This window comes from Pseudophryne corroboree, chromosome 2, assembly GCF_028390025.1.
Source record: "Pseudophryne corroboree isolate aPseCor3 chromosome 2, aPseCor3.hap2, whole genome shotgun sequence".
In the NCBI taxonomy this organism is placed as follows: Eukaryota; Metazoa; Chordata; class Amphibia; order Anura; family Myobatrachidae; genus Pseudophryne; species Pseudophryne corroboree.
The window spans coordinates 64,105,505-64,124,404 of NC_086445.1; the positions used below are offsets into that span (position 1 = coordinate 64,105,505).

Consider the following 18,900-nt stretch of genomic DNA (forward strand, 5'->3'; position numbering starts at 1 on the left):
ATTTACTAGGCGCTGGGTGTGTGCTGGCATACTCTCTCTCTGTCTCTCCAAAGGGCCTTGTTGGGGAATTGTCCCCTTATAGATATATCCCTGTGTGTGTGGGGGTGTCGGTACGTGCGTGTCGGCATGTCTGAGGCGGAAGGCTCGTCCAAGGAGGAGGTGGAGCGAATGAGTGGTGTGTCTCCGTCGACAACGCCGACTCATGAATGGATGGACATGTGGCATATGTTAAATGCAAGTGTGGCCTCATTACATAAGAGACTGGACCTGGCAGAGTCCAGGGAAAAGCTGGGAGTCAATCCACGGATTGGTCTAGGTCACAGGGCCCGTCTGGGTCTCAAAAACATCCCCTATCCCAAATAGCTGACACTGATACAGACGCGGATTCTGATTCCAGTGTCGACTACGATGATGCAAGATTGCACCCAAGGGTGGCTAAAGGTATTCAGTGTATGATTATTGCAATGAAATATGTTTTGCATATCACAGATGACCCCTCTGTCCCTGAAACGAGGGTGCGCATGTATAAGGAGAAGAAACCTGAGGTCACCTTTCCCCCTTCTCATGAGCTGAGCGAGTTGTTTGAAAAAGCTTGGGAAACTCCAGATAAAAAACTGCAGATTCCCAAAAGGATTCTTATGGCGTATTCTTTCCCTGCTCAGGACAGGGTGCGTTGGGAATCCTCTCCCAGGGTGGACAAGGCTTTGACGCGCCTGTCCAAGAAGGTGGCGCTACCGTCTCCGGACACGGCAGCCCTCAAGGATCCTGCTGATCGCAGACAGGAGACTACTTTAAAGTCTATTTATGCACTTACAGGTGTTTTGCTCAGATCGGCAATAGCATCGGCATGGGTATGTAGCGCAGTTGCAGCATGGACGGATACCATGTCAGATGGCCTTGATACCCTACACAGGGATACCATTTTATTAACATTAGCTCACATTAAAGACGCAGTCTTATTTATGAGGGACGCTCAAAGAGACGTTGGGCTGCTGGGTTCCAGAGCCAATGCCATGGCTATTTCTGCGAGACGAGCTCTATGGACCCGCCAATGGACGGGTGACGCAGACTCCAAGAAACATATGGAGGTTTTACCTTACAAAGGCGAAGTGTTGTTTGGGGAGGGGCTCACGGACCTGCTTGCCACAGCTACCGCAGGTAAATCTACCTTTTTACCTTTTGTTCCCCAACAGCAAACGAAAACTCCACAGTATCAGATGCATTCCTTTCGGTTGCAGAAGGCCAGAAGAGGTCGGGGCTCCTCTTTCCTTGCCAGAGGTAAGGGTAAAGGGAAAAGAACACCTGCGTTGGCTAGCTCCCAGGAGCAAAAGTCCTCCCAGGCTTCTACAAAATCCACCGCATGATGCTGGGGCTCCCCTAAGGGAGTCCGCACCGGTGGGGGCACGTCTTCGACTTTTCAGCCGAATCTGGGTTCTGTCAGAAGTGGATCCTTGGGCAATCGAAATTGTTTCCGAGGGCTACAAGCTGGAATTCGAAGAGGTGGCCCCCCCCCCCGCCGATTTTTCAAGTCGGCCTTGCCAGCTTCGTCACCGGAAAGGGAGGTAGTGTTTTGAATTGCAGCTAACTTAGCTGCAATTCAAAAGCTGTGTCAACAGCAAGTGGTGGTCAAGGTTCCCCTGGTTCAACAGGGAAAAGGGTATTATTCAACCCTGTTTGTGGTCCCGAAGCCGGATGGTTCGGTTAGACCCATTTTAAATCTAAAATCTCTAAACCTGTACTTAAAAAAGTTCAAATTCAAGATGGAATCGCTCCGAGCGGTCATATCCAGCCTGGAAGGGGGGGATTTTATGGTGTCACTAGAAATAAAGGATGCATACCTTCATGTCCCCATATACCCTCCTCATCAGGAGTACCTGAGATTCGCTGTACAGGACTGTCATTACCAGTTTCAGACGTTGCCGTTTGGGCTTTCCACGGCCCCGAGGATTGTCACCAAGGTAATGGCAGAGATGATGCTGCTCCTGCGCAGGCAGGGAGTCACAATTATCCCATACTTGGACGATCTCCTGATAAAGGCGATATCGAGAGACAAACTGCTGGAGAGCCTGTCGCTCTCCTTGAAAGTGCTCCAACCTCACGGTTGGATTCTCAATCTGCCAAAGTCACAATTGGTTCCAACGACTCAGCTATCGTTCCTAGGCATGATTCTGGACACGGAACAAAAGAGGGTTTTTCTCCCGATGGAAAAAGCCCAGGAACTCCAGAACATGGTCAGAGACCTGTTAAAACCGAAAAGAGTGTCAGTCCATCAATGCACTCGAGTACTGGGAAAAATGGTGGCAACCTACGAGGCCATTCCCTTCGGCAGGTTTCATGTGAGGACATTTCAGTGGAACCTTCTGGACAAGTGGTCCGGGTCCCACCTTCAAATTCATCAGAAAATAAGCCTGTCCCCCAGGGCCAGGGTGTCTCTTCTGTGGTAGCTGCAGAGTGCTCGCCTCCTAGAGGGTCGCAGGTTCGGCATTCAAGACTGGGTTCTGGTGACCACGGACGCGAGCCTCCGAGGATGGGGAGCAGTCACACAAGGAAGAAATTTTCAGGGACTATGGTCAAGCCAGGAGGCTTGTCTACACATCAACATACTGGAGTTGAGGGCCATATACAACGGCCTACGACAAGCGGAGAATCTTCTTCGGGGCCTCCCGGTTCTGATTTAATCAGACAACGTCACAGCCGTGGCTAATGTAAACCGCCAAGGCGGGACAAGGAGCAGAGTGGCGATGGCGGAAGCCACCAGGATTCTTCGCTGGGCGGAAAATCACGTAAGCGCTCTGTCAGCAGTCTTCATTCCGGGAGTGGACAACTGGGAAGCAGATTTCCTCAGCAGACACGATCTCCATCCAGGAGAGTGGGGACTTCATCAAGAAGTTTTTGCAGAGATAACAAGTCTTTGGGGAATTCCTCAAATAGACATGATGGCGGCACGCCTCAACAAGAAGCTTCAACGGTATTGCGCCAGGTCACGGGACCCTCAGGCAGTAGCAGTAGACCTAGTGACACCACGGGTGTTTTCGGTCGGTCTATGTGTTTCCTCCTCTTCCTCTCATCTCAAAAATTTTGAGACTCATAAGGCAAAGGAGAGTGCAGGCAATACTCATTGTTCCAGATTGGCCTCGAAGAGCCTGGTACTCAGATCTTCAGGAAATGCTCAGAAGATCCGTGGCCTCTTCCTCTCAGAGAGGACCTGTTACAGCAGGGGCCATGTGTGTTCCAAGACTTACCGCGGTTACGTTTGACGGCATGGCGGTTGAGCACCGAATCCTAGCTGAAAAAGGTATTCCGGAGGAAGTCATCCCTACTCTACTAAAGGCTAGAAAAGAGGTGACGGCAAAGCATTATCACCGTATTTGGAGGAAATATGTTTCTTGGTGTGAAGCCAAGAATGCTCCTACGGAAGATTTCCATCTGGGCCGATTTCTCCACTTTTTACAGACTGGAGTGGATATGGGCCTGAAGTTAGGCTCCATTAAGGTACAGATTTCGGCCTTTCTATCTTCTTTCAGAGGGAATTAGCTTCTCTCCCAGAAGTCCAAATGTTTGTGAAGGGAGTGCTGCACATCCAGCCCCCCTTTGTGCCCCCAGTGACACCGTGGGACCTTAACGTGGTCTTAAACTTTCTGAAGTCTCACTGGTTTGAACCTCTTCAAACAGTTGAATTAAAATTTCTCATGTGGAAGGTGGTCATGTTATTGGCCTTGGCATCTGCAAGGCGGGTGTCCGAATTGGCGGCCTTGTCCCACAAGAGCCCCTATTTGATTTTCCATGTGGATAGAGCTGAGTTGAGGACACGTCCTCAGTTTTTGCCTAAGGGGGTTTCTTCTTTTCACATGAACCAACCTATTGTGGTGCCTGTGGCTAAGGGGGACTGGGAGGACTCCAAGTCCCTGGATGTGGTCAGAGCCTTAAAGATTTATGTAGCCAGGACGGCTAGGATTAGGAAAACAGAGGCTCTGTTTATCCTGTATGCGGCCAATAAGATTGGCGCTCCTGCTTCGAAGCAGACTATTGCTCGCTGGATCTGTAACACGATTCAGCAGGCTCATTCTACGGCTGGATTGCCGTTACCTAATTCGGTAAAGGCCCATTCCACTAGGAAGGTGGGCTCTTCTTGGGCGGCTGCCCGAGGCGTCTCGGCATTACAGCTTTGCCGATCGGCAACTTGGTCAGGTTCAAACACTTTTGCTAAATTCTACAAGTTTGATACCCTGGCTGAGGCGGACCTTGCGTTTGCTCAGTCGGTGCTGCAGAGTCATCCGCACTCTCCCGCCCGGTTTGGAGCTTTGGTATAATCCCCATGGTCCTTACGGAGTCCCCAGCATCCTCTAGGACGTAAGAGAAAATAAGATTTTGAACCATCCTCCTAGTCCGTAGAGGATGCTGGGCGCCGGTCCCAGTGCGGACTAAGGTGGTCATTCCGAGTTGTTCGCTCGTTGCCGATCTTTGCTATATTGCGATTAATCGCTTACTGCGCGTGCGCAAGGTTCGCAGAGCGCATGCGCTTAGTTATTTTACTCAAAAGTTAGTTATTTTACTCACGGCATAACAAGGATTTTTCATCGTTCTGGTGATCGTACTGTGATTGACAGGAAGTGGGTGTTTCTGGGCGGAAACTGGACGTTTTCTGGGCGTGTGCGAAAAAACGCTGCCGTTTTTGGGAAAAACGCGGGAGTGTCAGGAGAAACGGGGGAGTGTCTGGGCGAACGCTGGGTGTGTTTGTGACGTCAAACCAGGAACGAAACTGACTGAACTGATCGCAATGGCAGAGTAAGTCCCGAGCTACTCAGAAACTGCAAAGAAATTTCGTTCGCAATTCTGCTAAGCTAAGATTCACTCCCAGTAGGCGGCGGCTTAGCGTGTGCAAAGCTTCTAAAAGCAGCTAGCGAGCGAACAACTCGGAATGAGGGCCTAAATCTGCAGACTTGTATATAGTTGTTGCTTTCATAAGGGTTATGTTGCAGTTGGAATCGGTCTTTGACTGATGCTGTTTTTGGTTCATACTGTTGACTGGTTGTGTATATTCCAGGTTATATGGTATGATTGGTGTGGGCTGGTATGAATCTTGCCCTTAGATTAACAAAATCCTTTCCTCATATTGTCCATCTCCTCTGGGCACAGTTCTCTAACTGAGGTCTGGAGGAGGGGCATAGAGGGAGGAGCCAGTGCACACCAATACTAAAAGTTCTTTATAGTGCCCATGTCTCCTGCGGAGCCCATCTATACCCCATGGTCCTTACGGAGTCCCCAGCATCCTCTAAGGACTAGGAGAAAAAGATTTACCGGTAGGTTTAAAATCTTATTTTTGCACTGCTGCGATCAGGTAGTCGCCACCTACAGGGGAGGGGTTAATGGCTTTGCAGTGGTTCGTTCGCTTGCGCAGAGAGCTGCACAAGCAAAAAAATGTGTGCAGTCTCTGCACAGCTCAAGACTTACTCAGCCGCTGCGAAGATCCTTGCTGTAGCTGACGTCACGAACCCTCCCTGGAAACGGAGCGGGCAAGTCTACGTTTTTCTGGACACTCCCAGAAAACGGCGAGTTGACCCCCCCCCGGACGGCCTCTTCCTGTCAAGCTTTGTTCGTTCTTTCCGTCGCTGCGGCGCTGTTCAGACCCGGTCGCATGGTTGCAAAAAAAAAGCAGCGTGCGATCGGGTATGAATCACCCCCTAAGTCTTATATTTATCAGCAGTGCAAATGTTGGGCCCTCCCCCTACCATTAGTGGCTGAATGGTCTGCAGCACTTGTCAGGTTGTCATTTCAGCCTACATATCGGAAACCTCTCCTGCTGTACTTGTCCAGTGATAGTAGGAAGTGTGACCTAGGTGTACATAGCAAATTCTGGGGTTCCTTTTGTGTTTTAGGGTGAGATAAGTGGGTGGTATTTCCCCTACCCACCCCCCAAACCACCCACCACACCCAGTTCCGAGCTCTTTTACTAAAAGTATAATTAAATCGAATTCCGCTGTTATCCTACGCCAATACGTTGCAAAGTACAGTCCACTCTACTCCTACACAACACACCATAATCATTTACCTTGAGCGTTTTCCTTTAAAAACAAAATTGCCATTTGGTATGAAGTGTATACTTAGACGTCCAAGATGTTTAGAGTTATGTAATCAATGTAGGAAATGTTTATATACAATCTGTGCTATGTAGCTAGCTGTTTCCTTTGCTAACATTATATCCACTGTCATTCATACTCCAGCTATGTGAGTTCCCCGATCATAAAATGACTCTTTCCATATTTTTGATTATTAAAGGGAAATAAGAGGGTATGGGTCGTTGGGTCGACACAACTTAGGTCGACAGTCGTTAGGTCAACCACTATTTGGCGACATGCATTAGGTCGACAGCATTTCTCGGTCGACATGGTCATTAGGTAGACATGTATTACTAGGTCAAAAGGTTGACATGAGGTTTTTTTTAAACTTTTTTTTGGTGTCGTTTTCTTCGTAAAGTGACGGGGAACCCCAATTAGTGCACCGTGTTCGCTCGCTATGCTTCGGTGCCTCGCTCCTCTACCGCTGCGCTCGGCACAGGTTACTATTCCCAATCGTAGTCCACGTGGATCGCAAAGTATAAAAAAGTCCAAAAATTATTATTATTTTTTAAAAACTCATGTCGACCTTTTGACCTGTCGACCTAGTACATGTTGACCTAATGACCATGTCAACCTAATGACCCAGTCGACCTAATGACAGTCGACCTAATTGGTGTCGACCTAATGACCGTATCCAGTGTAAGAGGTTTTTAAGTTTCTTCCTGTGACGAATCTGATATCGGAGGAATTGGGGACAAGCCAGGGGTATGACAGGTAGAAGGGGATGTAGAGGTTACGTCTATATGTGAGTGGAGGGACCCTGTTAAATTTATCACATGGTAGTTGTTGACCTGTGATTTAATCCCATAGGGTGGGGGATGCATCTCTCTCTTGCAGTATCTTGAAATAAACATGAAGATAAATTTGCCAAATGTATATATATATAGAGATATTAGTGTGGGGTCCACAAAGATCAGTATCCAGGTTACGTCAGATGTGATCAGACTGTTAAATTGATGCTGGACTGCCATTGCCAGGTGTGTTGGGTGATTGGAATAATAGGATCTGTGCTTTGCATTGCAGTATGGTTATTTTACCCGATGCCTGAGGAACAGTATTAGTGGCTTTTGATCCTTTGTGAATACGTTGCTCACTGCTCTGGTTATTTGGCGGGTTATACCAATTGTTCCTAAGGAAACCACAGAATATATCGGCAGATGATAGTAATCCGAACAGTAAATTTATCATTGTATATTTCTAGATGTTTAGTTAAGAGCACATTAACACAAGCCTGTATGAATGGATTCTGTCTTATGCGTAGTCACTTTGCTGTAAACTTGTACATTATACATGTAGACCACTGTGATAATAGAGGTGGGAGGTCCCTATTGATCCCTCTAGGAACACCCTTTTTCACAAACACACACACAATGGAGTCGCAGTTCCGGATGAATACTGTGAACAGATTCTGAATTGGACTATACGCCCGTGTTCAGAGTTGTCCATATTAATGCGATCATACCAGCCCTTGGCGACACTTGCACCTACACCGTGCCAGGGGCAGGCGATGCGTCTGCATTTGATGTGCCCTGTACATATAAACAATTTAGAATAGGTGGCAACTGGGTCTTGATGCCCACAACACGTTCAACGTTTGTTACGTGTGGACAGGTGTGTTCTCCTTCACTCAGAGCAGCTTAGCGGATAATTCTACGGTGGCAGCAAATCCCGTATAAACTGCAATTCTATACCCAGCAGATTTGCACAAATGTTACGGATGCAGGGATTAGAGATCCCTGCGGTTGCGCAGAATGTCTGTCAGGGCCTTTACTACTGCGCCTGCAGACACAGCCCAGCCAGAGAGACGCCCCACGAAGTGGTCGCAGCACACCTGCACCTGCAAACATCTGTGTGCTCTGTTACCACCTGTAAAGAAAAGATGACTGAGACACATAGGGGTCTGAGGGGTCTATTTACTAAGCCTTGGATGGAGATGAAGTACCAGCCAGTCAGCTCCTAACTACCATGTCACAGGCTGTGTTTGAAAAATTATAGGAGCCGATTGGCTGGTACTTTATCTCCAGCGACTTTATCTCCATCCAGAGCTTAGTAAATAGACCACTGAATCTCTTGTAAGTCCTTATAATGTGTATACAACAACGTGGTGCATGTGCAGTTTGCTAAATATCGCTAGGCGCAGAATATGGTACATTATGCAAATGCATGCACACTGGACAGCGTGCACCCTTAGGAATAGGATTATTATGGCGGAGCAGAGCAGACTGTTAATTTACATATTGGATCTGATTGGCTGGTGGGTTTATCACCTTGCACATATCGCTGGTTTATCACTTCCTTATGCTTTCTCCAGGTTAATACATCTGCCCCACTGTCCTAAACCGTTACAAAGGTAATAGATTCTACTTGATAACCTAATTCTTTCTGCCCTTTCCCTGACCTCCCCTGACTCTATCTCTGGAGTCCAGGTAATGAGTGTACAGATAATTCAGTGATTAGCTCCAGGCTACAGTGTCTGATAAGGAGGGCTGTGCCCTATTGAAGTAGCCTGAAGGTCACAAGTCACCTGGATTGATTTTTCTAATCAAAGCTGAGTAAATGAACAAATACCCACTGCAGTTATTAGTGACATAACCATGGCTTTCCCCGTCTCTGACTCTGATAGGAGAACTGGCACCGTTTGGTAGCACAAAGATTTTCCCTTGATTCATACCCACACACTCAAGAATATTGAATTGTGTAGCACCCAACATTTGTGCATGCGAAATCGGGACCAAATAAGCCCCACACCCGATTCACCCATACCCCGCCCACTTTATGCCAAAGCACCGCCCTTTTGAGGTTCATGATAGGGACTATCCTGATAAAATGAGGACAAGTTGGGGAGGTATTAAGGGGATACGGTCATTAAGTCGACAGCACCTAGGTCAACAGTTAATAGGTCAACCACTATTGTTCGACATGAATTAGGTTGACATGTTCTTTCTAGGTCGACATGACAAAAGGTTGACATGAGGTTTTTTTTTTTTAAAATTCATATTTTCAACTTTTTCATACTTTACGATACACGTGGACTACAATTGGGAACGGTATCCCGAAGCAAGGGGACACGGTGCACAAATTGGGGTTACCTGTCACTCTACGAAGAAAATTACACCAAACAAATTTAAAAATCTCACGTCGACCTTTTCTCATGTCGACCTAGACCATGTTGACCTAACGACTGTCGACCCAATGACCCATATCCGTAGTAAGTAACAGTAGGTGATGACTGTCTAGTTGGTTTCACCCAGTGGGCTAAGCGCAGGAGTCTCACCACTCAAGAGACTATAATATAAGTTCTTCATCAGTCTCTTAGTAGGATGTGGGGAAAAATGTATAGCTCATCAATGGTACATCTTATTAGTACCCAGCATGGTGGATGTGAATGTTTTAATGTCACACTGTAGTATGTACATGATCAAATACTCCCAGCTCTGTTTTCAGTATGAAATAATACAGGTGCATTGTATAGCGGGTTGTCTGTTTCTATAGGTCAGATGTGTGTGTGATTTCTTTATTACTTATTACCAGTGCAGCAAATTCTTTTTCGCTTTGCAATTGGAAACAACAGTGATAAAACAAAATTGGGTAATAACCCAGTCATAGAGGTAGGAGGGTCCTGCTTGCAAGCTTACACTCTATAGGGAAATAGGCATTGATACACAAGGATAGGTGCTATGTATTGCATGGGTGGTCTTCACTTTGCCGGCGGCCGGGCTCCCGACGACCAGCATACCGGCGCCGGAATCCCGACCGCCGGCATACCAACAGTTCTTCTCCCTCTTGGGGTCCACGACCCCCCTGGAGGGAGAATAGATAGCGTGGCGCACGTAACGAGCCCGCAAGGGGCTCATTTGTGCTCGCCCAGCTGTCGGCATGCCGGCGGTCGGCATTCTGGTGCCGGTATGCTGGTCGCCGGGAGCCCGACCGCCGGCATAACATGCTACACCCGTATTGCATAATGGTCCACCAGATTGCAAAGGTTTTTGGTGGGCTGTATGATATGGCCACACAGCAATGTTGGCCAAGGGTCAGGAGGATGGGAAAGTAAAGAGAGAGAAAATATGTGTGGACTGTACGTTGGGGAAGTAATTGGATAGTCAAGTCTATGAAGGTTATGTGAGCGGTTCTGGAATTTGATATGCTTGCCAGAAGAGGTGAGTTTTCAGGGAACGCTTGAAGGTTTGGAGACTAGAGGAGAGTCTTATTGTGCGTGGGATGGCATTCCAGAGTGGATGCAGCCCGCAGAAAGTCCTGTAATTGTGAATGGGAGCGAGTAATGAGTGTGAGAGACGCAGATCTTGTGAAGAGCGAAGAGGTCGGGTTGGGAGATATTTACACTTCTTTTGCAGGTTTGTTTGGATTTGCAGATTTTTATGTTGTTTTACCTTTATATTGCACATACAACTTTCATGCGCTGTGCACACAGCTTGTCGAGCAGTTTCCCTGTTCGGTGGAGGTTACAATATAGTTTCAAATACCCATAATTTAGTGAGATAACATGCTTTGTATAAGGTCAACCTGAGTTAGCTTTGGGAATCAAAGCTGCGTCTCTGGGCCTAATTCAGACCTGATCGCTCGCTAGCTATCTTTTGCAGCGCTGTGATCAGATAGTCGCCGCCTATAGGGGACTGTATTTTAGCTGTGCAAGTGTGGGATCGCTTTTGCAGCCGAGCGATACAAAAAAGTTTTGTGCATTTTCTGAGTAGCCCAGAACTTACTCAGATGCTGCGATCACTTCAGCCTGTCCGGTCCCGGAATTGACGTCAGACACCCGCCCTGCAAACGCTTGGACACGCCTGCGTTTTTCCAACCACTCCCAGAAAACGGTCAGTTGACAACAACAAAACCCTTTTCCTGTCAATCTCCTTGCGATCGGCTGTGCGAATGGATTGTTTGTTAAATCCAGTGCTCAGCAACGATCCGCTTTGTACCCGTGTGACATGCCTGCGCATTGCGGTGCATACGCATGCGCAGTTATGACCTGACCGCTGCGCAGCGAAAAAACCTAGTGTGCGATCAGGTCTGAATGACCCCCACTGTCTCTGTCATTGCTGTCATTCTCTATACTACGGTGATCATTAATCTAGAATGCAATACGAGCCATTGGCTGTCATGTTAAACTTCCCTTTTCTTTTTCTTTTATTTTGCAGGTAGCCGCAATCCTCCGCAGGAGAAAATTAGATTACTACATTCACAGATTACTGCCGGAACTGCTGCGCTCCACTTCTTTCCTAACTGCTAATGGAAGTCTGTATATTGCCTTCTTCTGTATACTGAGGTCAGTATGTGAGATTCTTGCTGATGGGCTCTGGTTAGTGACTGCCGTTCGGAAAAGAGCTTTGTGATGAATTATACATGTGCCAAGTAATATTGCTCTCCTGCCGGGATACACAACCTTTCTCGGTCCAAGGGCCGCTATGGGAGATTGTATTGATCTGCAGCGTCAGCCATAAAGGTACACTTGCTTGGGTATAAGATGTGTGTGCGACTGTGCAAGAGGCGTTGTGGTCATCACAGGTAGAGGTGTTAGTAACATCACATACGGACATCCTCCTGCTCAATAACTCATGTGTAGCAACGTATCCTTGCTCTCTATTCTGTAACACATATCCCCTCAGTAGTAACACATATCCCCTCAGTAGTAACACATATCCCCTCAGTAGTAACACATATCCCCTCAGTAGTAACACATATCTCCTCAGTTGTAACACATATCCCCTCAGTAGTAACACATATCTCCTCAGTAGTAACACATATCTCCTCAGTAGTAACACATATCCCCTCAGTAGTAACACATATCCCCTCAGTAGTAACACATATCCCCTCAGTAGTAACACATATCCCCTCAGTAGTAACACATATCTCCTCAGTTGTAACACATATCCCCTCAGTAGTAACACATATCTCCTCAGTAGTAACACATATCTCCTCAGTAGTAACACATATCCCCTCAGTAGTAACACATATCCCCTCAGTAGTAACACATATCTCCTCAGCAGTAACACATATCCCCTCAGTAGTAACACGTCTCCTCAGTAGTAACACGTCTCCTCAGTAGTAACACGTCTCCTCAGTAGTAACACATATCCCCTCAGTAGTAACACATATCTCCTCAGTAGTAACACATATCTCCTCAGTAGTAACACATATCCCCTCAGTAGTAACACATATCCCCTCAGTAGTAACACAGATCCCCTCAGCAGTAACACATATCCCCTCAGTAGTAACACATATCCCCTCAGTAGTAACACGTCTCCTCAGTAGTAACAAGTCTCCTCAGTAGTAACACGTCTCCTCAGTAGTAACACATATCCCCTCAGTAGTAACACATATCCCCTCAGTAGTAACACATATCTCCTCAGTAGTAACACATATCTCCTCAGTAGTAACACATATCCCCTCAGTAGTAACACATATCCCCTCAGTAGTAACACATATCCCCTCAGTAGTAACACATATCCCCTCAGTAGTAACACATATCCCCTCAGTAGTAACACATATCCCCTCAGTAGTAACACATATCCCCTCAGTAGTAACACATATCCCCTCAGTAGTAACACATATCCCCTCAGTAGTAACACATATCTCCTCAGTAGTAACACATATCTCCTCAGTAGTATCACATATCTCCTCAGTAGTATCACATATCTCCTCAGTAGTATCACATATCTCCTCAGTAGTAACACACATCCCCTCAGTAGTAACACACATCCCCTCTGTAGTAACACATATCCCCTCTGTAGTAACACATATCCCCTCAGTAGTAACACATATCCCCTCAGTAGTAACACATATCTCCTCAGTAGTAACACATATCTCCTCAGTAGTATCACATATCTCCTCAGTAGTAACACATATCTCCTCAGTAGTAACACATATCCCCCAGTAGTTACACCCTCCCCCCTCCCCGCTCTGTGACATATTCTGTACCCCCACAGTAGTAACACATTCCCCCTTCCCTCTATAATACATGTCCCCTCAATAGTAACACATTCCTCTCCCCCGGTAACACACCCCACTTCTTCTCTGTAAACACATTCCCCCTCCCCTCTGTAACCCAAATTCCCTCAGTAGTAACACATTCCTCTCCCTCCTGTAACACATGCCTCCCCACCCTCTGTAACCCATACACTTTAAGTAGTAACACATCTTCCCCTCCCCTCTGTAACACATATCCCCTCAGTAGTAACACATCCCCTTTGTGACATATAGCCCCTTAGTAGTAACACATCCCCCTACCCATGTAACACATATCCCCTCAGTAGTAACACATCCCCACCCCCGTGACATATACCCTCTCCACTCTGTAACACATTCCCTCCTTCCCTCTGTAACCCAAACCCCTCTCAGTAGTAACAACCCCCCCTCCTCTGTAACACATTCCCCCTAGTAGTAACAGATCCCCCTCTGTACCACATACCCCCTAAGTAGTAACACATGTCCCCTGTGAGGTGTGATCAAGGGCCCAGCACACTTCTGGCTTACACTGGGGCTTATTGTTGCAGTGATGAGATGAGGTGGCCGCCCACACTCGGGTAATCTTTTGCTTTATCTGCCATGCAGGATAGTGGCCCTGTCTGTTACTTGGATTAGCATTGGTCATCCCATTTGTTTTGGGAGCAGACATGTTCCTGATGCCTGATGCACGATATGAGCAGTGTTACTGCTTCATGTAGGCTGCTTTGTTCTATAGTGGATAGTTATGAGGCCACTAGGAATGGGCAGAAGGACCTAGGGGATGGGGGTTGCACATTGCCATAATCTATATCAACCAATAAACAGCTGGCTTTCATCTGTCCGGCATGGGCTCTCTTACCAAGTGTCCCTCATGTCTGTAATAGCATACATTTTTGTATAGTATAATTTACAAATCCAGGAAAAAGGATTCTGAATAGAATTGATACCTGGGATTTCATGTACCACAGGGGGAGTATCTGGGGTCTAGTGTAATGTAGACTAATAATAGTATGCTTCTGATTGGTTGCTATGGATTATTGCACCGGGCAGGTTTGTTCCAATTAATAACTGTACAATTCCTATAAAATTGTGCAATTTAAACTAGGTAATAGGCCATTTCCCATTGCTGTCTTAAAATCCCCCTGTAAAAGCAGATTTATTTAAAAATCACACCTGGCATCAATTATTCCAAGAACCGAATATAATTCATATTGGAACTGTGCAATTTTAACATGCAGATGATATCTTTATTTATATACTGCGTGAATAGCAATGTAGTCGGAATAATATATTAAATAAACCTTTAAAATAAAAACAAACTCTCAAGAAGGTATAGTGGGACAGGAGTAATGTCAGAGTTCTCTTGTTTTTACACTTTGTGGCTGACCACGGTCTTCATCTCAAACCCAGTATATCTCTTAGAGAGAGCCGATGAACTGCGGGCATTAATGGTGGCTGAACGCCGCATCGCTCGGTGACGGCCAAGGGTCAGAGCGGGGTCAGGAACTAATTGTTGTAACTGCTGCTTCTCCGATCGCATGAGCCCTAGCGTTCATGCTGCAACGGAGTTTGTGATTGAGAACTTTCACATACTATGCCAGGTTGTTGTTATGTGGCCCAGTGACATCATGATGACATCACCGGGATCCCTTTATATGGGCCGAATATTTTAATAGAGTAGGACTGTGCGGCTCGGATCTCTTAACGCTATCATATCGAATGTAACCATGATCTAGAGAACACTAGAGCAAGGAGTGTAAAGGAGCCATACATCAGCAGTTAATTGGGCCAATTCCCCCATTCTGCCAGGAGAACGGCAGCAAAATACAACCTGACGTGCTCAATTCTGTGATTTCGACCCAATTTTTTTCTCCTTCATCCACTAGGGGCCACTGGAGTGTAGTTACAATGGGGAGATAGTAGGTGGTATTGGTAGCTGGCACTTTAAAAATTCTCACACTGTGGCTAGCTCCTCCCCTACTATCTCCCCTCCAAGCCAGTCTTAGTTTAGTGCCCGAGGTAGCTGGTTCACTTGGGTTTAGCTGAAGAATTTTCTTCTTTTTTCTTTATTATTTTATTTTTCTTACACACACTCACAGACTGGCAGCTCTGCCACTGCCAGTCTGCACCGTGGGAGCTGCCGGCGGGGTCCCATCGCAGCTGCGTGCGGCTAGGGATGGGCCCCGGCTGAGGGAGACACTGAGCTCTCCTGAGTTGGCGGACACCGCTGCGTGCGGCGCGTGTCGCGGCCACTCCATCCAGCAGAAGATTCCGGCAGCATGGCAGCGGTGAGTATCAAAAATGGTCGGACACCGCTGCGTGCGGCGTGTGTCGGGACCACTACATCAGAAGATTCCGGCCGGACACCGCTGCGTGCGGCGCGTGTCAGGGCCACGCCATCAAAAGGACGGTGAGTACAATCTCCCCCCCTCCAGACTGATGTGTGATTTTACACTTAAATGTGATGGTTTTTTACTGTGTGTCCCCTGTATAACAACCAGTGTTTGAACAGAGTACAGAAAGGAGCTGTGGTTCATCTAGTAAATTCAGGGACCCACAGCATAGAAAGTACCAGTACCACTGAAGTCTGGGTTCAAATCTTAAACACATAGTGTAATCTTGGCGCCATTATGAGGGGGGCGGAGCTTCAGCCCGCTCTGTAAGCGGGCTCAGCGCTCTTCTATCCCCGGCTGCAGCAGAAGGCAGCCGGGTGATACATTTACACTACCCAAACGCAGCTCAGCCGGGTAATACAGGCGCCGGAGTAGCTGAATTTTAGATTTAAAAGTGGCGCCGGAGCAGAGGGGCGGAGCTAAGTCCCGCTCCGTCCGGCGGGCTCAGAATCAGCTGCATACAGGTGGCCGGGGGGGTTACACACCGCTCCCCGGCCACAGCATATATGACAATATACATTCTCCCCGGCAGGGCCGGGGGTTATATTTGCCCGCAAGGCGGCCGGGGGATACCTTTGCACGAGGCAGGGGGGGCGGAGCTAACTCCCGCTCTGTACGGCGGGCTCTCTCCGCTCCCCGCGCCGCTGCAGCACGCCGCTCCAGTGTGTGTCTCACACTGAAGACTCATTCCTCTCCTGGCTGTGCAGGGAGGATTTCTTTACAGATAACCCGCTTTACTCAGCAGGCTCCCAGGTCTCCCTGTCGCTAGGCAACAGACCCTGTCTCTGGGGTTTGTAACTTTTCGATACTTCAGGCTGCTGAAATATAGATACATTCCTCCTGCAGTAGAGTCCTCTACCCAGCATTTCCCTACTTGCAAATCAGGGAACCTGCTCTATTACAGTAGCTGGGACTCAGCTCAATAATAATTAAAAGAATCTACTGTGCAGTATTTATTTACCTACGGTGTGTGTGTGTGTGTGTGTGTGTGTGTATATATACATATATAGTTATGTTTGTGCATGTATATATATAGATATATATATTTAAGTGCGTGTAGGTATGTATATAGATATATCCATAAAATACCAGATATAGGGGATAAAACAAAACTTCCGCAATGTTTTCTAATAACATCTTGCACATAACATTTTCCCCCATCTTTCTCACAGGCTGGTCACCATTTTGAAAAGCCAGCGGAACCTCCGAGAAACATCTGGTGCACCTTAATTAGCGGTACACTAAATACAGGGCGGGGTGTTGCCTTCCCTTTATTATTCCTTGGTGTCACTAGTTACTAATGCTATTTGTAATTGTGGAATGCGTGTAAGGCATCAGACAAATAGCGCTGCGGCTCAGTACGCTAGTAGCGGGTATCTGAACAGGGGTTTGAATCCAAACAAAACTTTAAGGAGAACTCCTATAGCCTAGGGCTAAGACTCCTGTCCCACAGCGCAGCGCTACTGGTTCAGGTCTCCGCTGCTCCAGAAAGTTTATTTTAATCGTATCGGTCACTACACATTATAGTGCAGACCTTACGTAGGGCTCTGTTTATTTAACCCACCTTTTCTCCTTTCGTTTGTCTCTCCTGGGATAGTCGAAGAATTCCCTCTTAGGTGTGAAGTATGCGGCGGAGCCATCTGCTTCGCCCTCCACGCACCTGCACACCCCTGTTTGATCAATGATGCAGGTAATGTCACTATTATCCAGACAATAGCTCATCAGGTAAGCCCTTGGACTTTGGTTTCCAAGGTCACAGGATCAAATCACAGCGGGACCAAACACACCTTTCCAAAAAGAAACTTTGCTAACATTCCATGCATTACTGATGTCTGTTTTCTGTGGATCTGAACCAGTGTCTCAGAATAGACAGGTACATAATACAGCAGTTCATTTGATACTGCAGGTAAAGGAGGAGGACACGTCAAGTCCATCAGGGTTCCACGCCATTGACGAAAATGACAGCGACTGGTCCAGTTTCGGATGAGCTGGGCAGGCTCCGGTAGGCGGCCGACAGACACGAATACACAATATCAGGTATCAAACAAGGTTTGTTTTCCTATCTTTTCCCCGCAGATGGCAGGAGATGGTATCAGAACCTCTCTAGGGTATACACCTCGGTGTATCGCCGGTCCATCAAGCCGCCGTTTTCCTGAGGCAACCTTGCTCAGGGATCCATCGACATATGCGGCAGCATGGTTCTACCGTGTCCGGAGCAGGTAGGTTGGGGAACAATTGTCCTCTAGGTTACAGGATGCTTCGCATCAGGATCAATTGATACTTTGGTACAGGTCAGAATCACGATTCTGCTTTATGTTCCTTGGAGGTCTCCACGTCTACAGACTCGGACCCTGCATCTTCGCTTGGGCTGTCTTAACCCGACGACCTCTGGGGCTGCGACAGTGACAGGTAAACATGAAATCCTACGGGGCAGATGGTTCTGGGGAAGGAACTTTCTGCAGGATTTCTTGAACCAATGGAGGTAGGTCCACTTTGATTTCTCCTACTACTGCCCCAGCTCCAAGACAGACCTTTACTGGTCTTCCCTTTAGATTTTTCCGTGCCCTTTCAGGCTTTTGACTCCACACGGGTGATATCTTCGTCGCCAGGGGTTCTCAGGGTAAAAAGGCTGAAGCAGAGGTTCAACATCCTCGGTCCAGTCTGATTTTATGTCATCCTATACACCCATTACACAGACTTTTCTACCACCTGCAGGGTCCCAGGGTAGGCGCAGGTCGATGGGAGAAGGCTTGGGCGGTTACAACCGTCTTAGGAGTCCCTCGGCATGGGTCGGCTGATTTACGATGACAAGAGAGTCATACTGCAGGCTGCGCTCCATAGGTTTCTAACCGCAAAGGGTGTTGATCCCTGTTTTTTCACATATCATTTGAATGAGGACAGTTCTCAGGCCTTTGTTTTCTTTTCATGTTCCGAAGCCAAGTGGCTCGGACAGGCCTATTCTGGCCTTACAATCCTTTTAGTCTGTGATTGCTAGTTTAAACAAGAAAGGGAGTTTTACGTGTCCCTTGTCTTCAGAGATGCCTGTTTACTGATTTCCGTTGGACAGGCTTTTCTCAGATTCCCCCTTAACAGGATTCTCATTTTCACTGTAAGTCCTTTACTCTTCTCTCTTCCGCTCCCACAGAGTTTAGGAAGATAACAGAATAACTCTTTTTCAAGGGCAGTGGGTGACGTTGGTTCCCTAATGGGACAATTTACTGCTACTATCCCACTCTGTACATTAGGTGGCTTCTGAATTTTCGGAGGATCCACGAGCTTCTGATTCGACACAGATCCAATTTATGCTCCGCATAGACGTTTCTCAACACGGTCCGTCAGAGGATTTTTCATTCCTCGGCACCAGAGACTCTATTTCTTCAGTCAAGTTGCGACGCAATGAGTGGTCGCCTCCATTCCTCTCGGAGCGGGGG

At 47.3% G+C, this 18,900-nt stretch overlaps 1 protein-coding gene across 2 annotated transcripts in view; it reads left to right on the forward strand.

The window, feature by feature from the left end:
• Positions 1-18,900, forward strand: part of TMEM135 (transmembrane protein 135) — a 593,255-nt gene that overhangs the window by 77,912 nt on the left and 496,443 nt on the right. For both annotated transcript variants that reach the window (XM_063951381.1, XM_063951382.1), the window contains exon 2: positions 11,270-11,397. In XM_063951381.1, coding sequence (XP_063807451.1) covers positions 11,270-11,397 — 128 coding nt within the window. The remainder of the gene's footprint in view (positions 1-11,269; positions 11,398-18,900) is intronic.